This window comes from Camelus ferus, chromosome 15, assembly GCF_009834535.1.
Source record: "Camelus ferus isolate YT-003-E chromosome 15, BCGSAC_Cfer_1.0, whole genome shotgun sequence".
In the NCBI taxonomy this organism is placed as follows: Eukaryota; Metazoa; Chordata; class Mammalia; order Artiodactyla; family Camelidae; genus Camelus; species Camelus ferus.
The window spans coordinates 30,261,955-30,284,948 of NC_045710.1; the positions used below are offsets into that span (position 1 = coordinate 30,261,955).

General features: G+C 35.9%; 1 protein-coding gene and 1 pseudogene across 11 annotated transcripts in view; one reads left to right on the plus strand and one right to left on the minus strand.

The window, feature by feature from the left end:
- Positions 1-22,994, plus strand: part of MTA3 (metastasis associated 1 family member 3) — a 174,527-nt gene that overhangs the window by 65,742 nt on the left and 85,791 nt on the right. For all 11 annotated transcript variants that reach the window (XR_001365227.2, XM_014554613.2, XM_014554614.2 and 8 more), the window contains exon 4: positions 13,369-13,495. Coding sequence is in view for 10 of the 11 variants with exons in the window: in XM_014554613.2 (XP_014410099.1) it covers positions 13,369-13,495 (127 nt within the window). In the remaining variant the exon portion in view is untranslated. The remainder of the gene's footprint in view (positions 1-13,368; positions 13,496-22,994) is intronic.
- On the minus strand, positions 17,331-20,545 carry LOC102507847 (annotated as a pseudogene).

The following is a 22,994-nucleotide window of genomic DNA, read 5'->3' on the forward strand; positions in this document are numbered from 1 at the left end:
CGCCATGTATCTTTCCTGGAGTATGTTTTAATTCCTCCATAATCGTGACCCACCACCACCACCATCACCACCATCACCACCACCCTCCATCATCACCAGCAGTGGAAGAGATATTTTAATTCATTTGTACTGCAGTTACTAGTAGAGATTAGCACAGAGCAGTGTGTGTTACACATTTCCTAACGAGGATGCTTCTATTTAAGTGAAAGAGGTGGTCATTCAGAAGCCCTCCTTGTACCCTCTTTTTTCCATATAGCTTCCCCACTATACTGAAAATCTTCTAAACTGATGCTCAGAATGATTGTTCCAGAGCTCTGTGCTGCACCCTTTAAAAAAGCCTTTGTAAATACCCTTGGGCATAACGTTATTAGTAGTCTTTTAGGTATAAACTTGTGTTTTTAGTTTGTGTCTTTGTGGAGGGAGGTAAGGGCAGAAGTACTTAAATTCTAAAAATGCATATTGGAGTCATTTTTAGTGAAAGGACTTTCTCCTGCCCTATCTCCTTTTATTCTTTAATTTGTAAATGAATAGAGAATAAAATCATCCCTGGATTTACACTACTTTGGTTGAATAGGAATGTTACTTCTTGAGCTTTCATATTCTAACACAGAAATAGAATGATAAAATGTCATTACTTTACATGCTTACTCTAATCAACTTTTTTTTTTTTTGGAATCCACACTGGAATTAGCATTAATTTATGTCATTAATTTTTGAAACTTCCAAAGGATGATGTACTCTATTTTCACTCGTGGAAGACCTTGAATTTTTAGGGCTAGATGGGTATAAGATTTTGAAGAGAAATAAAAGGCTTGGTTTACAATTTACTTTTATTTTTAATTTCTGTATCCCGCATTTTATACAGCACATCAGATCAACTCTTGAGTTTTGTTTTGTTTTTTTCTTTTTAATTCCCTTCAGTAAAGGATAGAGTAGAAATTGCATCCTACCTGAATGCCAGATAAGAATAGTTTTTATCTGGGTTAAAGGGTTACTTTCCAATCATGGCACTTCATGAGCATGGTTTTTCCTGCCCCATAGTTTACTGGAGTAATTAATTTTCTTCACAGCTACATTGAGCATTTCTGTTGGCCAGTATTTATAGATGTTGAAATAAAGTGTAGCTTCAGATACCATCTGATACAGTATCTTGGTTCTATCCAGCTTCTTTCCATAAATAATGATTTTTCTAAATTCATCCTTCTTAACACAGTTTTTTCTCCCTATAATCTCCTACTTTTTCTTGTGTTTTGTCCTCCCTCCACCACCTAGTGTACAATACTTCCATTAGTCTTTAAAGCTGCAAGAATATTTTCACATTGTTGGGATTTGTGAGTCTTAGTGGCAAGGTTGTAAAAATAGCTGGTTAGTCAAACTTGCTTTACATTTTAGAGTATCAGTAACTCATGTGGGTGAAACTGTAATTCCTGAGAGAAATTAATTTCAACCTGGTAGAAAAATTATTGAAGGTGTTGGAAAGACCTCTCCTGAGATAAAAGAACAGGAAATAAAATCTTTTACATGTTAATAATTCTTTTTGCCTTTGAGGTGTACTATGGTTGACTCCTTTGTTGGGTTTTCATAGTTTAAGCAGCAAATCCATTTCTTCTTTTGTTGATGTTGTTTTCAAATTATTCAGTACTCAATACAGTTGGAGAAATGTTTTCCATATTCTTCCCTGTTTGAAAAGACTTTTTTAAAAGCTTGCTTAGGATTGTATATCTTTTCATATAAATGACTATAGGGGGAGGGGGAAAATAAATGACTATAAATAGGATAGGAGAGGATGATAGGATTATATGAAATTTTTAGCAATTATGAAGCTCATTAGTGAAAGGCCTCTCAGGAGGAAAGATTCTGCAGAAACGTAATTGTCATCCTGTACCCTTTGATTGATTCTTGTTTCTATTTTGTCGATAGTAGACTATCAATGTTCTGATCTTTGGTTTCCAGACTGCTTAAAGCTTTGAAAAAGATTATATCTTATAGTATGAGATGACTCATGATTCTTATATTGATAATTCATATATCACATAATTGACAACTTTAAATAGCATGTACATTAGAGAATTCTTTTAGACTATTTAGTAGTTTACAGGGGAAAAGGAGTTGAAAAAAATGCTTCCATGACTATCCTAGCAGATACTTTCTGAATGTCATGAATTTATCTGTCTATTTTGGTGGAATGATTGGATTAGAGGGCATGTGCAGGTTTTAAGGTTTTTAATAAGTGTTTCTAAAGAGCCTTCCAGAAAGTATGAATCAGTTTTGCTTTTGTACTTTGCTATAATTTAGTCTTCTCCTATATTTTCTTGTAGAAGTTTTATAGTTTTAGGTTTAAGTTTGATCCATTTTTATTTAATTTTTGTGCAAGCTATCCATATTCAATTTCTTTTGGGAGCAGGGGTTTGGATGCATATTTAATTGCCCCAGCACCATTTGTTGAAAAAGGCTATCCTTTCTCCATTGCATTGCTTTTGCGCCTTTGTCAGATTTGTTGGTCATGTATGCATGGCCCCATTTCTGGCCTTTCTGATCTGTTCCTTTGATCCACTTGTTGGTCTTTCCACCATTAATACACTTGGGATGATTATTATAGCTTTCTAATACTTTTTAAATATATTTTTTATTGAAGTATAGTCAGTTTATAATGTTGCATCAATTTTTGGTGTGCAGCACAGTGCTTCAGTTATATAGGAACATACATACATCTTGTTTCCATATTCTTTTTCACCATGTTACTACCAGATATTGAATATTGTTCCCTGTGCTTCTAATACTTCTTGAAATCAAGTAATGTTAGCCCTCCAACTTTGATTTCTGTTTTTAAGAATTGTTTTGGCTATTCTAGATCCTTTGCATTTCTGTATAAATTTTAGAATCAGCTCATCAATTTCAGCAGAACTCTGCTGGGGTTTTGATTGGGGTTGTGTTAAATCCATTGATCAATTTGGGAGGAGAATTGACATTTTAACAATACTGAGAAATGTCTTATCAACAATGTAGTAAACAAACAAACTGTGGTACATCCATAGAATGGAATACAGGTCAACAAAAAGAACAAACCGTTGATCGATGTGTTCGGGAATTAGAAGACTCAATACTGTTTTTGGGTATGACAAATAATGTTGCTGTGAATGTGTGCAAGTCTTTGGACAGACATACATTTTCTCTTGGTTTGAAGTGAAGTGGCTTTATCATGTGATGGATATTTTTAGCTTTTTAGGAAACTGCAAACTATTTGCCAAAGTGATTGTACCACTGTACATTCCGTCTGCACTGTGGAGGAGAGTTCTGGTTTCTTCACATCATTGCCAGCGCTTTGTATGGTCAGTCTTTTTAATTTTAGGCCTTCTAATAGGTGTGTAGCAGTGGTAAATTTTACTTTTTTGAGTCCTGGATATTCTTGTATTACTATAAATCTGTTGAGCCTTGTTCTGGGATACACTCAAGTCATTGGGAAACAGTTTGGTCCTTTTGGTTGTGTATGTGTTAAGTGGATACCGAACAATAAGTGCGCAGACTAGGGCTTAATTGTTCCCTGTTACTTAGGCAAGACCTTTTTGTGTACTCTACCCAATAGTGTGAATTATGAGTTTTTCCAGTGTGGTCATTTGGGAACAAGCACTGTTCGTGGCCCCATTTGAGCACTGGGCAGTGTCCCCTCTCACTCTTCCCCTGGTTTATGGCAGTTTCCTCTCCTGTGTTCATTGATGGGTGCTGTGCTCCAGGACCACCATCTGCAATCTCCAGGTTTTCTCTCGTCTTGTACTCTGTCTTCTGGATTCTAGTTTCTTTGGTCTGCCTGGTCTCTCACCTTTGTCTCCTCATTCCAGGAGTCTGCCAGACTTTCCAGTTTCCCCTCCTTCATTGTTGCCTAGAAGTTCTGTCAAGGCAATCAGGAGGGCCAGTGCTGGGGCTCACCCTCTGTTTCCTGTCTCTCAGGGATCTCTAGTCTTCATTGCCTGATGTACCAGTGGCCTCATGTTTCATGTATTTTGTCTGCTTTTAAAATTATTTATTAGTTTTTGATGTTTTGGAGTAAATTTGTAAAAACCAAAATGTGTAAATTCTGGTTATTTCAGGCAGGAGGGTAGATGTGGTCCCTGTTACTTCATTGGTCTGGAAGGAGAAATCCTAGTTCTGTTTAAAAGTATTTTAAAATCAAGATGTGAAATACAGTGTAACAGGTAAAGTGTACAGGTCAATCAGTTTTCACAGATGTATGCGTTTCTATTACACCACTCAGATCAAGATGGACAGACTTTCTAATACCTCATTGGGTTCCTTTGTGCCCCTTCTTGGTCATTGCCACCATCTTCCCCTCCAGGTAACCACTTCTCTGATGTCTGCCACTCCCTGTTGGTTTTGCCTGGTCTGTGACTTCACTCAGTGGCATACCTGCAGTATTTTTGCCTGATGTTTTTCACTCAGCACGACGTCTGTGGGATCCGTCTTTGTTACTGCTTCTGTCACTTACTCTTCTTTCTGGCCCAGCAGTGCCTGTTCTCCCATGGGTGGACATTCGAGTGGCTTCCAGTTTTGGCTCCTGTGAATCAAGCTGCTGTGAACGTCCTTTTGGTGTACCTTAAGCTCTCCTTCCTCTTGAGTAAATACTGAGTGGAATTGTTGATTCATGGGGCGGTATACTCTGTCTACTAGACACTCTAGTAGATATCGCCAAACAGATTTCCACAGTGGTTGAGCCACTTTTCACTTCTGCTGTCAATGTATGTGAGCCCTGATGAGACTTGGCATTTTCAGTCTTTTAAAGTTTAGCCATTATGGGGCCACAATTTTTCTTTATTAGGCCAAAGCATGGTACTTAGATTAAGTAATGTGAGGGCTAGGGCGGCCAGCCATTCTGGTTTGCTGGGACTGAGGGATTCTCTGAACGTAGGACTTCCAGTTTTAAAACCAGGACAGTTCGTCACCTTCAGTCCATCCAGAGGAGGCTCTCAGGTGATGTAGTCAGCAGGATGTGCAGGTAAAAGCAGGAGATTCACAAGGTTCAAGCCAAGCCCAAGTACAGATAAGGACCTGGGCCAGCCTTCCCAGTGGTTGTGTTCTATAGGCAAGAAAACAGGGGCCACTCACTCCACCCCCTTTTATCCTCAGGTCTCAGCTTAAACTGTGTTTCTTCAGAGAAGGCTCAGCTGGCCCCTCAGGCTGCATTAGTTTCCTCTGTTGTATTTTTGGAGCACTGTATATAATCTTATAATACTTACCACACTTTGAAGTATATGTTCTTATCTGAATTATCTATAATCTAGATCATCTGTAATCTTTATATCTTCACAGATATTCCCAGAACACGTTGGTAGGCACGTCAATAAATTTTCTTTTCTTTTTTTCCCCTGGGAAGTGGGGTGTGGTTGTAGGGGGAAGTAGGTGAGACATACAGCAGAGCAGATCGTTAGAAGATTTATAAACCATGAGGCTTTTCTTTTTTCTCCCAAGGCAAGGGAGAAATGAGTTGTGTTGTAGGAAGATACTGGCTGCTGTGTCCATAATGAACCAGAGAGGATGGTGGTCTTGTGCTGGAAAATTTGGTTATGCCTAAATCCTTTTATTTTGTTTCTTAAGTTTTAAAATTGATAGCAAATGGAAAAATGCATGGTGGCATGTTAAGGCTGCATAAAATTCCAGATGGACTTTGAATATATTTATATAAGATTGGGCAGCCTTAGCCAGATGCACTGTTCTTTGAATAAATAAATGTAAAGCAGAAATAGCTTAAATTTCTGATGGGATCCTAACTTGCTATAGAACAACTTATGAGTCATTGTATCTCACAATGTGAAGATAAAATTTCTGTGACAGTTTTCTTAAAGCCAGTAATGAACCCTTGCTTCAGTCAGTTCTTGTTTTTCTTTTCAGATTAGACTTTGAGTTAATATTTCTTTTGCATGTTAGTTGTTCCTGAGTATCTTTCATGGTGTCTGTGGTGAAAACAATTTTGATGATAATACTACGCTGTCATCTAATTGTTTTTCTGGTTCTCTCATGAGTGTGTAGCAGTTTTTCCAGGCTGTGTGACACGTGATAGCATCATCACTCGTGATAATAATACAATGTGTGCTTGTGATTTCCTGTGTCTTAGAAGTTTCTTCATTTTAATTTCTAACACAATATTGATAGATAGAACCCATGTAAACAAAACTTCTTTGAATTCCTGATAGGATTTAAGAGCATAAAGGGGTCTGGTGACTATACACCTTGAGAACCGCTGGTATCAGTGTTCTGCCAGAAAAATGTGTTAAAATTAGTATTTTATCCTAGTGATTCTTAACTGAGGCTCAGCTGGTGTGGCTCTACCCCAGAGTTTGAAAATCAGAATTTCTAGGGGTGAGATCTGGAGATCGATCTGTTTTTGGTTGTTTACAAAAAGTGAAAACAAAATTTAAATTTGTTTTAATTTTAATATAATTTGCTTTATTAATTAGGAACCATTGTTTTAGGAGATAGGAATCATTTTCCAAACGTCAAAGAAAATTCATTTGAAATTCATTTGAAAAATAGTGATAGCAGCTTTTTAAAATTTAGCATTGTTAGGCACTGTGCTAATCACATTATGTGCATTTTCTTAATCCTCACAATAACCTTATAAAGGAGACATTATGTCCACATTTTACAGATGACGAAACTGAGGATTACAGAGAGTAAATAATTTGTCTAATGTCACACAACTGGGAAACGGGTGGAACTAAGTTTTGAATTTAGGTGTGACTCTGAAGCTTAGTGTTAGATCCACTCTGTGTTAGATCTGGAAAGGCGAGTAGTGGAAAGCTTCGGAATGAGATGTGACAGGTAGAGCCCTCAAACAGTAACCTTTTGATGGTTACTCTGTGTAGTGGTTTATGTTGTAACTTTATGAGTCTGCCCTTGCAGCAGGTGACTTGAGTGTTACTGATAGTTCTTACCTGGTCTATTGTGAACATTTCTTGAGGTTCCATCTTCTCTTACTTCATGAGGAAAACAACACTGATACAAAGATAAAATACCTGTCTTTGTTCTTAAGGGACTCTGTGAATCAGATGATTGTAGTGTGCAGCATACTATGACAAGTACCTTCAGCTTTTGTGGCTGCTGCTTTGTAGCAAAGAAGAGGTGACTCCTCCACTTGAGGTTGGCGAAAGTCTCATGGATCAGACACCAAAGTCTCAGACTCCTTTCAGCTTTACATGTGATCTCACTTCCGTTAACATTTCTTCCACTCCCGTATTCTCACTGTTTATCTCATACATTTCTATATAGAAGCATTCATCTCCTAGTTCTTTCCGGTTTTTGGTTTCCCAAGATGGGCCACTTTTCTTCTTTGTTCCCCTCCTTTTTAAATCTTCAAACCCAAAATTTATTTCTATATTTATAATTATGTATATCTGTGTATATTTCAGAAATTAATATTATACAAAATGCCAGTTGAAATTTATATTTTGGCAAGAGGATACAAAGAGATGGGGAGAAGGAAGATAGAGGTAAAGAAATGATTAACACCTATGGTGGTTATCACATTAAGAAAAAACAATTTAACATGGAGTAGAGTTTAGTTACAGAACAAAGAAGTGTTTTCCTTCTCTTGAGTCCTATTCACTTTTTATTTTGAAGTATTTTTAGGAAGCAGAAAAGAGAGACTAATTTGTTAATTATGAACCTGCCAGCCAACTTTGTCTTCCCTTATTATGACATACGTATTTGCTTCAGATTCTTGTAGTGCAGTGTACACTTCCCAACCCCACTGCCTTCCTGGTTTCCCCATAGGGGAATTGCTGTGTCAACTTCAGTGTGTCTTTTTCCATTCTTGGATTTATACTTGAGCTACATATGTATGTATTTATCTAGAGCATTGTTTTTGCATTTTAAAAAATGGTATTTTACATATGTATCCTTCTACAGATTGCTTTCTTGCCCAGTATCAAGTTTCTGAGATTTATCCATGTTAGTATGTGGATTCATTATTTTTAGGTTCAGAATAGAATTCCATTACATGACTATAGTGTAATTTATCCATTCTTCTTTTGACCTTTTGCACTTAATTTGCAACCCCCCTCAGGTTTAACTTGTTCTCTCTTTTTTTTTTTTTTTATGGGGGGAGGTAATTTAGGTTTATTTATTACTCTTTTTTTTTAAGCAGAGGTGCTGAGAATTGAACCCAGGACCTTGTGCATGCTAGGCATGCACTCTAACCACTGAGCTATACCGTCCCCCCTACTTGTTCTCTTTTTGATATAATTTACATACCATATATAATCTACCACTTTAAAAGGTATATAATTTAGTGGCTTTTAGTATATTCACAAATTTATGCAACTGTAACTATCATTTAATTCCAGGACATTTTTATCACTCTAAGAAGAAACCCTGCATCTATTAGCAGTCACTCCTGTCTATTTCCCTGTCCACTTATCCTCTGGCAGCCACTGGTCTACTTCTGTCTCTCTGGATTTGCCTATTCTGGATTTTTCAGATAAATGGAATCATATAATATGTGGCGTTTTGTGTTTTTCACTTTTGTAATGTTTCATTTAGTATAATGTCTCAAGGTTCATCCATGTTGTGGCATGATCAGCATTTACTTCCTCTTTATGGCTGAATGATAAATACCCCGTTGTATGGATATACCTTTGTTTATCCATTTATCAGACATTTGGGTTGTTTCCATTTTTTGGCAGCTATGAGTAATGCTACTATAAACATTCATGTTCAGGTTTTCATGTTGACATATTTCCAGTTCTCTTGACCTAGGAATGTAATCACATGGTTATATGGTAACTCTTTTTAGCAATTTGAGGAACTGTTGGGCTGTTTTACAATGCAGCTGCACCATTTGATATTCCCATCAATAATGTACGAAGATTACAATTTCTCCACATTTTTACTTACTATCTTTTTGATTATAGTCATCCTAGTCTATAGGAAATAATCTCATTGTAGTTTTGATTTGCATTTCCCTAGTGACTAATGATGTCAGACATCTTTTCATGTACTTACTGGCTCTTTGTGCATCTTCTGGAGAAATGTCTATTCAAATCCATTGCCCATTATTTAATTGGGTTTTCTTTTTATTGTTGAATTATAAGAGTTCTTTATATATCCTGGATACTAGATCCTTATGAGAGACATGATTTGCAAATATTTTTTCCAGTTCTATGGGTTGTCTTCTTTCTTGAGAGTATCCTTTTAAGGACAAACATTTTAATGTTAATTCCAGTTTATCTGTTTTTTCTTTGGTTGCTTATGATTTATTTTGGGTGCCATAGTGAAGAAACTTGCCTATCCTAAGATCATGAAGATTTATTTAGCACCATTTTTAGAAAAGACTATTCATTTCCCCAGTGAGTTGTCTTGGCACACTTTTCCAAAATCATTTAACTAGAAATTTATGGGCTTATTTCTGGACTCTCAGTTATATTGTATTTAATTTGTGCCTATCCTTATTCCAATACCATGTAGTCTTGGTTGTTGTAGCTTTGAAGTAAGCTTTGAAATCTGGAAGTATGAGTCCTCTTAAATTTTTTCTTTTTCAAAATTATTTGGGCTATTCTAGGTAGCTTACATGTCCATACAAATTTTAGGATTAGTTTGCCAAGTTTTACAAAAAAGGTAATTGGAATTTTGGTAGAGGTTGTACTGAATCTGTAGATAAGGAGTATTGCCATCTTAACAATATTAAATCTTCCGATCTGTGAACATAGTTTTTCCATTTATTTAGATCTTCATACATTCCCTCAGTATAGTTTCCTTCTGTATTCTTGCTCCCATCCATGCCCCCCATGCCTTACTGCTAATAAACTATGTTTTCTGAAGCTCTGCCACCTGTAAAGAAAGTGCAGTAAATAATTTGGTATCAGTCTTTCTATCATTGTGATGTTTGTGTGGGACTTCTACTTTAAAAACTTTTAGAAGGTGGCAAATTTAATGTTTCATCAAGCTTTGTAAAATGGTTTAAAACATTATAATATAAATATATTACCATGGACATGATTTTTGATGATAATAGCTATATTTAGTCTTTTAAATTTTTTTATTTTCTAAATGCCAGTTTTTGTCATTATGGTTATTTAATGTGTTTAGGATGTTAATGGCATGGGAGTCATTCCTATTCAGAAGCCAATATAAGTGTATACAAGTATATAAATGAAATTTAACTTGTAAATTTGAAAAAAAAAGTTTCAGATGCTCTTATGGTGATTTCTGTGTTTGGTTAGGTTAAACTTAGAGATTTTGGTCAAGATTGGCTGCTATTACCATTATTTGTAGAGCTTGTTGCTGCTTTAGCCCTATAGGGTACACATTAGAATTCAGTTAGCTGCGTTTTACGGAACAGCAATTTATCAAATCCTAATTAGGTAAAGAGTATAATTTTGTATGTGGTATTTGCTGGTTTTTAATAGTGCCAGTGCAGCAATAACATCATTGGTCTCCACTGGTAAAATGTTATTAGACTTGCAAGTAAATGGCTCTGGTAGTTCTGTGCTTCCCTTTGAGTAGTTCATTATAAAGAACATTCAGAGAATCTTAAATCACATTATTCTGTTTTTGAGCTTGGTGTATCTTTTTCTAAATCAGTTTCAAAGTTTTACAGGTTCATTTTCAATTCAGAGTTTTAAAAGTTTGAAAGTAGAGAAGACCTGACACCTAGCCCATTCATTGCCCTCACACGATCCAGAGGAACTACAGCGAGGGGCTCCTGTATGATAAAACTTCTTTTGTGGTCCTGGGTCCATATGTAAGAAAATTTAAAGAATAGTGAGGAACAGAAACGTGCTGTGTGTGTGTTGCCAGTCAGTGTTCAAAAGTTACGGCCTCTGAGGCCTAACCTGGCGCTTTACTTCCTGTGTGAAAAGCCAGCTGCCTACTCCCGGACTGAGTTCTCAGTGCTCCTGCTATTCCCATAGCTACCCGCTCTGGTCCAGGTAAGGCTGCAGAGGATCTGTGAGCCTCTACAGGTTTTATATTTTTAAAAATTTTATAAATTATTTGGAATTATATCTGTAAATGACATCTGCGGTTTTTTGTTTTTTTCCTTTAAAAAGAGTATTAAATGCAGGATTAAAAAAAAATCTCAGGTAAAACTTTCTCTCTTTCCTGTCCGTTTCTTCCAACTCTGCTTCCTAAAGGCAAACACTTTGAATTTTCTTCTTAGTAGTAACTTTTTTGCTCACTGATCATCTCCAGCGCCTTGATAGCAGCCTGCTCTGGTGCCTATTAATACAATTGACTCTTCAACACTGCAGAGGTTAGGGTGCTGATTCCCTGCACAGCTGAAATTCTGTGTATAACTTGACTTCCCCCAGCCAAGCTTAACTAGTAGCCTACTGTTGACCAGAAATCTTAACATAAACAGTTGATTAACACATATTTTGTATGTTATGTGGATTATGTACTGTATTCTTAAAATAACTAGAGAAAAGAAAATATTAAGGAAAATCATAAGGAAGAGAAAATACATTTATAGTACAATGCTGTATTTATTGATACATAAGTTTATGTTGTCTGATTATGAATTGTCTGGCAGTACCTATGTCAGTATTGTCTTATACAATACAAAACACTGTAGGTGTTATCTATATTACTAACACTAGTCATCAAAAATGAAAAAAACATGTGAAAAATTCTTATTTATTTACAGGTATAATGATCCATGCATTAATGATGGAGAGGTAGCAATATGATTCTTTATGGTAGCCTAGTGTAAAAATACCATTGTTTCACAATAGCTTAGCCTATATGATAATTAATAAATCACTTAAAAATTTTTATAGCATATAAATAGTATTACAGTCATATAAATAGTACACTATTGGAAACATTTTTACGTTAAAAAAAAAAACCCAGCAGGCTGATAAAGCAGTTTCTCCAATTATGAGAGGGAGGGAGAGGGAGGCACAATATAATGTATGGTAATGTAAACTCTTTGAAAGTTATAGGGCAGTTAGAAAACTAACACAGTGTTTATATAAAAATCACTCTATGCCTCTGTAAGGATAGACTATTACCTACATTTATTTTATGAATTCATGACATACCTTTTTCTTAATTTTTTCCGTATTTCTGATCTATGTGTTTTATCTGACCTTTTTCAAATTGTTGCAAATCTCCAAAAATTTTTCCAGTGTACTGTAAATACAATATTGAAAAAAATTCACATGTAAGTGGACTTGTGCAGTTCAAACTCACATTGTTCAAGGGTGGACTGTAAATCTTGATTGAATGAATAGAAGGTTGTCCTTACTCTATTTTCAGATGTGATAGCTTAATATGCAGTTCTAGGTTGACTATCACTTTTTATCTTGGGTGGCATTGCTCTGCCATCTTAGCACATAGTGTTGCTATTCTGTGATTCCACTCTAATTCTGGTTTCTTTGCTCGTGCCGATACTTCCTTCCTGTGAATGTTTGGGATCTTCCCATGTTACTACTTAAACAAAAAAATTAAGTATGTTGGGAATTTAATCTGGACACTCATCTTGTTCAGTAAGGGGAAATTTTCTTGAATCATTTCTTTGATAGGTCCTCCCTCATCCCTTTCCCCCCCAAAAAGAAGTAAAAGAATCTGTTTTCTCTATTTTTTCTTTCTGAGACTTCTATTAGTGGGTTGTTGGACCTCATTCATTGTTCTGTTTTCAGTCTTTAGGTTTTCAAGTTATCCCTTTTTTTATTATTATTCTTGGGAGATTTTGGTAATATTATCTTATCCTCCTATTACTTTTTTATTTGTGTTATTAATTTTGAAATGTGTTAACCTATTTCTTGTTTTCTGATTATACTTTCTAAATGGAGTATTCAGGGATTCAGTGATTGTGTTGTAGATAGACTTTCAGCCCTTTCCTTCTCTTTTTTAGCTCTCACCCCACTCTTCTTTCCAGGGTACTTGGCATCTTCAAGGGCTAAGTCAGTGCACCCCCTGTGCCTGCCTGCCCCATGGCATCCCTCTCTGTATGCACATAGATTGTCACTTCCTTCTCCTCACTAAGTGTGTACCTTTTTTTTTATGTCTGCTTTCCATCTTCTAAAACTTTTTTTAATCTAAAACTTAAAAAAATAAATCTTTCTTCCATTGTTGCTTCATTTTTCATTGTCATTGAAATGTTAATACATTTTAGTTGCTATTTTGGTGTGGTTTCATGGGGGAAGAGGAAATATATGCATATGTTCCATCTGCCATTTTAAAATTGGAGTTCTTCCTCTTCCTCTGAGGTCTGGTAACTTAATTTTATGGTTGTAATTCGAGTAGCAAGTTAAATATATAAATTTAAAATCAATTAGTTTGAAGAAAATAGTGAATAAAGGCTGATTTGATCTGTCTTAATAACCAAATGGATAGTGTGCTTTGTAGTAATGAATTTTTTGAATTTTATTTTTGTAGAAGAAATTGAGGAAGAATCTGAAACAACAATTGAGGCTGACTTGACTGATAAACAGAAACATCAGTTGAAACATAGGGAACTCTTTTTGTCACGCCAGTATGAATCTCTGCCTGCAACACATATCAGGTAAGAACTTTTTAGAAGTTGATTTGAAGTACTCAGTAACATTGTGACAATTGGGGGGAAAAGAAAACTAAAACAACCTTTTTGAAGCATTTTCCAAACTCTCCTGACAATCTTGCTCAAATTAGTTCACTAAAGGCTTTATTATGTAATTTTATCTTGGAAATCCATAGTGTGTATTAACATTTTAAAGCCCTGCAAATGTTCTGTAGTAAAGTAACCATGTTAGCTTTGTTTTAATAGAGACTTTTCTAATGTACTTCCATTTTAGGAAATGTTGGTCCTCTTCAGATTCCTAAAAAGTTTTATAGTTATTAAAATCCAAGAACTAGATCCCAAGATCGGGTTCCCAGGCAGATGTCTCTTGACCTTATAGGATATAAGACTTTTCACTTATTTATTTTTTGGGGGGACCTCTGGGATGAAAACTTAATATTTTTCATTACTCAGCTTGCATCTGCTCTGTGCATTGGTGGGATGTAGAAGTGAAATCCAGTTCCTGGTTTGTAGTTTTAGGAGAATGGGATGGTCTTTTATGATCTGGTGGTAGTAAGATTTAAGTATAGATCCAGGTGAGCTCTTTCTCTGTGCTGTCTGTAATAGGTGCATCTTATTTGAAGGTGTGACAAAATATTTGAACTCAAAAGACAGGCATTTACTTGGTGTCAGGAAAACTTCAGAAGAGGTTGGCATTTACTCAACCTTCGAGAGACTGTGGGGCGTGTTTCAGGTAAAGGGAACAGGCGAGCAAGGGTATGTGCAGGGAGCAGCGTGTGTCCAGGGTCATGGATGTGGGGGATGCAGTGTTTTGTCCCCTCACGTTAAAGAAGTTCCTTCAACTTTTGTTCACAATCTTTCCTGCTTTTATTCAGTTCTTCAGTAGTCATAATTGTCTTAAAAACACTTTATATACGGAAACAAAACATACTGCCAAAACACATTAACCTTTTTTTTAATTGAAAATATTAACTGTGTATTTCAACAAATGGGCCCCTCCTCTTTAGCTTTGAATGTTGATATAAGTCTCTCTATTTTGGGCTCAGACCGGTTTGGAGACTTCCTAAAGCTCTGATTTGGTTCAGAAGTAGACACAGAGATTTTATTTTCTAAGGCAGGAAATGTATGACAAGGATACCAGAATTCCTTTTCCTGCAAATCTTTTCAGAAATAACTTGATCCCCCTCAGTAGTGAACATCATATTCTTGCTTTACTTAGGTTTTTTAAGGGACACTGTATTTAGATTGGCTAGAGTTAGTATATTCTGTGTGATTTAGGTCTTTTACTGGGAAAAATAATCAGGCCAAGTAATGTGGAAACAGTCACTTTCCCTACAAATAGGGGTTATTTTAAGAAGTAGGAAAGGAAGTTACTTTTTGCTTAAAGAGATAAAACATGAAAACATATTTTGTAATTTTCTTAAAGATGTATGTAACTAATAAATACTGAAGAGTCATATGCATTTATTATTTAATTGGAAGAAGCTAGAACATAAAGATTCACTTTAAACCCAAGAAGTTATGTGGCCAGTCATAAGAATCTTGCCAGCAGAAGAATCTGACAAATGATTTTAAAGATGTATTCAAAACACACAAGTATATTTTTAATTTACCCTCCTGATAGCTTGGAATCTGTTTATAAGTAATGTTGGTTTCTTTAAACAGATTGCTTGGAATGGAAAAACTAGTGATATATTTCTCATCTTCCATACAGACTGAGAGAGTATATTAAAATGTAATTTTCAAGACCTTCTTATGTTGAACATAGAAATTACATAGAATACATGATGATTCAGTCATGTTAAACACATTTCCTGAGTATATTCTCAGTTAGGGAGCTTACTAACGGCTTGATGAATGAGACAAGGCCCCCGGCTTGTAAATGCAAGGAGTTTAACTGGTGGCAATTCTTTTGAATTATGAGGAAGAGATACAGGCATTTGAGGCTTTTGGTTTTTTTGTTCTTCAAGTTGAGATGCAGGCAGAGCCAAACAGCTGAATGGAATTAGGGGCAGTCTCTGGCCAAAGCATGGAGCTGCGCTAACCAGCCCTCATGCTGATGGAGAACAAGTGCACGTTGGAGTGATCCTGACATTCTGCTCATGTTGAAGTCATGCCCTATCTATTTGTGCTATAACAGGAAAAAAATTACTGAAGTCCTGTTGTTCTTTGGCAGCAAAGAGGGGTAATTTGATGAATACTGGCTTTTTATTCTCAGGAACATTATGAAGTGCCCAGAATTTCCTTGGTGATGTATGGAACATAGAAAACCTAACTGAGGCATTCCCTAGGGCCTTTGTAGTTTGTGAGCTGTAATAACTAACTGGATATGACAAGCTTCTCAAAGTGGCAGGGAGACAACTCTTCCTTCTGATTCCATTGGAAGAGAAAGAATAGGAAGGACCAGGACAGTTTTCGGTAGAGTTAGTGATTCATCTCTTGTTTGTGAGATAGACAGGACTTGAACATGAGAATTCCTTTGGAACATTTTTCGGGGGGAAAGGGTAAGGCAGCCTACTTCATGCACGGTGTCTTAGGTCATTAATAATAGATTACATGCTGCATATGCAACGAAGCACTGTAAAATTTATTATTATGCCAGCTGTTAGACCTGTCACATATTTTTATATATACACATATAGATATGCATATACATATATATAGAATACTATATTCAGTTATATAGAGTCCATATTTATTGAACTTGGCTTTTTAAAAATTCTAACATTTGTTGAACTTTTAGGTTCTTTTATAATCCCCATTTTACAGATGAGGAAACTGAAGCACAAAAAAGTTAAGTAATTTGTCAGTCTCACAGCTTTTAAATGGTAGGTTCAGAAATTGGACCCAGGTCATGTGGCTGCAGATATACAGTATTATGATGCTATACATGCCTTAAGTGTTAAAAGGTATCAGACAGAAAGGAAGCTATTCAGTAGCTTGTTGAATAGATAGGCTGTTTGATTTTTTATTTTTTCACGTAACTTTTCTAAGTCAAACGAGCAGAACTAGATTAAAAACTGAGTTAAGCATATAAACTATACTATTATACTAAAAGATGATGTTACAGTGTTAGAAAAATATACGTAGTGACTGGAAACTACCTGCTTGATTGGGTGCCTGAGGTTTGGGATGTGTGGTCAAATGTCAGTTTTTTCCTCATCTTGCACACACAAAGCTTGGCTTTTAAAAGCTGCTAATTACAGCATTGTATGTGTAATGATTAATGCCTCTTCCTAGCTTCTGGTGCAGCTAGTTAGTCATATTTAAACAGAGCCAATCTTTTCCTGCTTGCCAACATTGGGGTCTGGACTACAGCCTTTGAAGTTATGCTTCATTGTGTCTTAAAAGCATTTCTTTAGGTACCCTTCGATTATTGGCCTCAATTTGTTCCATAGTAAGGGTTTTTGGACTAGTCTTGTTATAAGGAGTGAGTGGTGGTAGAGAAGCCATTATATCCATGTCATTAGACCTGGCTTTTCCTCAGAACATCAGTGGTGAGCCTGTTTACCTTGTTGCTGAACTTTGACTATGCTTTTTTTAAAAATCCAGAGGAACTCTCACAGAACCTGAATTTAATATCAGTAGTAGGATAGGTCTTAAATATATAGATGCACAGTATTCAAGCAGTCTCTCTCTCTCTTTTTTGGAATTACAAAGCTACTTTTAATACTTTATGGTGAGCCCCACAGGAATCAAAAACACTGGGAAGGGGTAACCCCCTCACCCCCAGGAGTGACCCAGGGGGAGAGAGGCTACCTGAGGGGAAGGAAGCACAAAAGGGCCGCGCTGCAAACTCAGGGCAAAGGGAATGAGCACTACAGGAGAAATGCTAGTGTGGTGGGACTGGCTTCAGGCACACAGGCAAAGGGCAAGAGGGTTGGACACGAAGCCACAAAGCTACTTGGGTTCCTCCTTCTTCTCATTTGCCTTTTTCTGCTTCTGCTGCATCGTCTCAGAGTCCCTCTGCTTGTGGGCGGCAGCAGAAAGCCCATCTTGGCGCTTGGCGCTTTCCCTTAACCGAGTCGCTCTGCTTTTTCACGTTCTTCTGGTGCAACGGCAGCAGCTCTGGCCTCCAAGCAGGCTCTTAGTGGCAGGGTGCTTCAGAGAAAGCTTTACATTCTTTTCCTTTTAAACAATTTTTAGGTTAGGATTCCAGAGTACAATCAATATCATCACCATAATCACTTTTATTGCTCCATAGAAGGCTGGCTGCAACCGCAGTTTATAGTGAACATTTCTTGGTTTAAACAATGTGATGCTGCCTCTACATTGTCTCTTCATCTCCAAGATGAGGAGCTTTCTTAATTCAGCTGAAAGAAGTATCTTCAGTTGCTGATTAAAATCTTAGAGATTATGTATAACTTGTGTAGATTGTTGAAGTCAGACAACATCTTAGCATGTAGGATTCTTAAAGTTTAGTATCTTCCTTTTTTTATTTTTCCTGCCAGCAGTGGAACACAGTACACAGTACCAGTTAGAATCTGAAGCTTGCCTAGTTTTCATTTAATTTTATTTTCGTTCTTTAAGGAAATAAAAGAATCAACAGATAGAGGAATATCTCTTCTCCATTACTATTGACCTTAAATGAAATTTTAGATTGTGTGCCTTTCTCTCTTTATGAGAATTAAAGATTAATATATGGAATCACAAGTTGCTTAGGACTCTGAGGGAGAGTGACTTACTTAGAGTCAACACCAAGCTTTTACATGGAAGGCTAGGAATAGGAAATCTATTTTGTATATATATTAGTCACCAAACAAAATGAATTTATGAGCCATATACCACAACCATGAGAAAGGGAGAAATGGAAAAGCTTCTAGCCGATAAGAGATATTTGGGGGAATGGAATACTGTAGTTCCTGTCTTAACATCCAGTGTTTGTGAAGGTAGGGAAATAAATAACTCTTCTATATTTGTGTTTGTGTAATCAGAAAAATCAAATTTTAATGTGCGTATATCCTTTGATGTAGCAGTTCCACTTTGATTTTTACCTAACAGAAGTTCTCATGCAAGTGTGTAGAAATATGTTTATTGCAGAATTGTTTTCTTTATTTTTAGTTAATGATTTTTTGAGAATAAATCAGATCATTTACATTACTAAGTGTGAGTCTATACCACAAGTGTAGTTAGGAACTTGGTGTTTGATAGATCTCAGAATTGTTTTAATATCAGAAAATGCAACCAACTTTCATATTTTTGCTTTATATTTCCATCTTTTTCTGAAAGGAAAACACATTAAAGATATAATGGAAAGAGTATTATTTTAAAATTTGCACATTTGGACATTAGATAGAGAGGGAAAATGCCATTTTACATGTATTTTTATCCCCTTCCTTGCCTGACTGCATGGCTGGTTTTGATGAAGGCATAATAGATGGAAATCTGTGAAAAACTAAACTCTTTATCTTCTCTTCCCCAGTAGTAAAGTAGTAACATTAGCTACTACTATTACTATTTGATAGCAAACCTAAGGGTATGTTTTTCAAATATTTTTATTGCAAAGTGCTAAATTTCCTTCAAGAAATATTCTGTCAATTTATATTCCTACTACAGTATATTGTGAATATGCTCATTTTGCTGTTCCCTCAACATCATTACATATTAAAATTTAAAAATAGACTTATTATTTATTTTCTGATAGTGAAAGAATTATAATTTATTGTTGAAATGGGGTAAATACTAAAAAGGACACAGACACACACACAGACCCCTGTAATTCCTCCACCCAGCAGCACTGACATTTTGATGTATCGTCAATGCATTTTTCTTTTCTAATCCTACGTGCGTTTGTTGGATTTGGGCCGCGTGTTGTCGGCGTTTGCTTGGAATGAACGGCAGAGCTGCTGCTCTCCTTGGGGCAGCTTCCTCTCTTGTTAAGTAGTACTTATTTTTCAGTGCTGCTGTTGTCAACTTTCCTCTTTCTAGGTTGGTTGATTTGTTTTTAAATATGTGAGAAATATGGTTGGAAAATGAACGATGGAACAGCAGGAGGAGGGGAGGAGGACAGTTAAATAAAGGCTGGAAAAATTCCATTCTTGGGACGTTAACAGACATGCCTGATAGGTTTGACGTATGTGAAGGAGGAGAATGAATCTAGAGTAAGAATACTTTGTTACTTAGAAGGAGTGCTCATTCAGAAACCAGTCCAAGTGTCACTGTCTTGGAATGGGCAAAGATTTCTTAAGACTGAAGATACTCCATGTTTTCTTGAAGTTTTACTGTTTCATCTTTTGTATTTAAGTCTGTTTTATGTATATGGTATGAGGAGGGGTTAGTTAGAAAACTAAGCTTAAAAGGTACTTTTTATAATATCAAGAAATAGCAAATATTTAGGAATAAATCTAAAGACAGATATCTAAAAAAGGGGGGAAGATGTGTAAAAACTACATAGAAACTACAAAGTACTGCTAAAGGAATGGAAAATTTAAGTTAATGCATGGCAATATGTCAGTTTTCCCCAAATTGATCCAAAGATTCAGTGTAATTCCAGAGAAAAGCTTAGCAGGGTTCTGTGTGAGTGTGTGTATGTGTATAAATTGAGAAGTTGATACTAAAATTTTGGGGAATGGGAAGGACTAAGAACAGTGAAAAGGAGTTTTCAAAGCATGATTTGAGTACTCCTGGGTGTCCTCCAGACCCATTCAGATGCTAACAGCAGTAAGATGTTATTCGCCTTTTCCCTGTGTTGATTTTGCAAAAGGAAAAGTCACTTACGAAAGCAAAAATCATGTGCAAAAGCAGTGGTGGGTAAACTGCTGGCACCTTAGCAGGAATCAAGTTAGTGGCACTGATCTTTGCTATACTTGTCACTGTATTGTGTATGTTTGCAGTTAAAAAGAAAAGGGAGAGAAAAAAGACAAGCTTTAACTAAGAATGTTCTTGAGAGATTAATAGTTTATTGATTTTAACAAATCTTAAGTGCCTTTTGTTTTAAATTGAAAAGTCCACATCAAATTAACCACTGTACAGTGTATAGGGTCTAGTCAGTGGCATTGTGTATACTAATAACATTGTACAACCATCACCTGTACCTTGTTTCAAGACATAACTCATCTTCGTTTTATGATGTGTATAAGTCAAATTATTATACTGTATCCCTTAAACTTTTATGTCAATTATATCAATAGAACTGCGGACAAAGAAAAGATAACAACATCTTTTTAAAGTTCTGTGTATGTCAATTATATCAGTAGAACTGGGGGAAGAGAAGAGATTACACATCTTTTTAATGTTCTGTGTGATGAAATGGGAAGTATGCTTTAATCACTTCTGCATATGAAAGTGTGATGGTCATCTTGAGAAAAAACTCATGAGCTTGTTTGAAACGTGAGTGGAACTAGCTGCCTTTTTAATGGAATACCATTTTTGCTTAAAATAACCACTGAGAGACAAACTATGGTTATTTAGACATGAGTATTTGATGGATGTTTCCTGAAAATGAATTAAACTAGTTACTCATGTGAAAACCTAGTTGTCTGTTAAGCCAGACAATGAAGAGATTTGGAAAAGTGTAAGACAGTGGCACTGTTTTCATTAAATTTTTTGGGAAAATATAGTAATTATTCTAACATATTTGCTAATACATTTATTATTATTTTAAATTAATGTTAAATGTTAACTTTTTTCAGTTTTAATTTCCAACATGGTAAATATTGATAGATACAACTCACAAAAGCAATAATTCTTTGAGGTCCTTAATGAATTTTTAGAAACATGAAGATATTTTGAGACCAAAAAGTTTAAGAACCATTGACAGAGTCTTGAATTAAAAAAATGTTAGAGGTTTATATCATTAGATATTAAGACACTTGTATAGTTATAATAATTAATGTAGGGTGGTATTGATAAGTGGATTGAGAAATAAACCGGTCGGACAGAATAGAAAAGCTGAAACAGACCTGCATACATAATACATCTTGTTACTTGATGAAGGCACCACTGTGGTATAGTGGGGAAGGAGCGGTCTTTTCAGTATCTGGTGCCAAATCATTTGGCTGGCCCTAGGGGAAGATAAAGGAAAGCTTTTCTTTTTCTCTCTCTCTCTTTTTTCCCCCTTGCAGTTTTTTTGTTGATGAAATGAGGGTTTTGTTTCTCAGCATTTGAATCTTGCTGATTATATTCCCATCTTGTTCAACCGTGTTCCCCTCTCCCTCATATTTCTCGTGAATTGGTAATAGAGAGTGTGTTTTCCTCTCCCCTTCCTCTTTCCTTCTTCCTGGGGGGAATGGGGAAGGACAAGAGACAAAAACTTCTTCATAGGTGGTATTGTAGATCAGGAGGTATAAAATCTCTCATTTCTGGATGTTACTGGTATTTGATGATTATTGCCCAGAGTTCCATTAAGTCACAGTGGTGACCTTCTAATTAACTGTTCCTTCTTCATATACTAATTGGAAGGCTTCTATGTTTGTTGGTTCTGATTCTTAATTCTAGTTTTACGTTTTAGTGTATTGACAACTTACAGCAGTGGCTCTCAACTTTGAACATACTCAACCTCTCTTTTATATATTTTGTAATATTTCCTATGCCATTCTGGAATGAAATTCATAGATAACTTATTACTACACACATGATACATAGTTTGGCTTGACATTGAACTTTGGGTTGAAAATGACCCCATTGTCTTCAAACATCTCTTGTCATTGAACACATAGATTTTCCATACTTTGCATACTACCTGTTTTTTCCCCTTCTTTTAAATCTTAGAATTCTCTTACTCATTGTCTCCTGAGATTTCAGTGACACCTCAGTGGTAAGGATGTTTGATAGACCATTTTAATTGGGAGATATCTGTTTTCCTTTATAGCTGGAATTTTTTTTCTAATATTTCTTTCTTTCTACCAGTATTTTTGATGTTTTAAAAATTTAATGCTTTTTTAAAATTCATTTTTTCTTGAGGTAACACTGGTATCTAACATTATGTACTATATTATACTCCTATTTCAATATATACTACTAACCACAAAAAGTTTAATTTCCGTTCATCGCCATACAGGAGATTTCTCTTTACCTATTTTGTTCTCCCCCTGGCCCTGCCCCTTTGGTAACCACTGTTCTCTGGATCTATGTGTTTGGTTTGGTTTGTTCATTTATTTATTATTTGTTTATTTTATTCCACATGAGTGAAATCATATTTCTTTGTCTAACTTATTTCACTTTAGCATAATATCCACGTTGTTGCAAATGTCAAGATTTTATCTTTTTTTATGGCTGATTAATATTCCATTGTATATGTATCCCACATCTTCTTTATCCATTCATCTATTGATGGGCGCTCAGTTTGTTTCCATGTCTTGGCTATTGTAAATAATGCTGCAGTGAACACAGTGGGAGGTGTGTATATCTTTTCCTTCCCTCTCCTCTCCTCTCCTCTCCCCTCCCCTCCCCTCCTCTCCTCTCCCCTCCTGTCCCCTCCTCTCCTCTCCTCTCCCTTCCTCTCCTCTCCTTTCCTTTCCCTTCCTCTCCTCTCCCTTCCTCTCCTCTCCTTTCTTTTCTTTTCTTC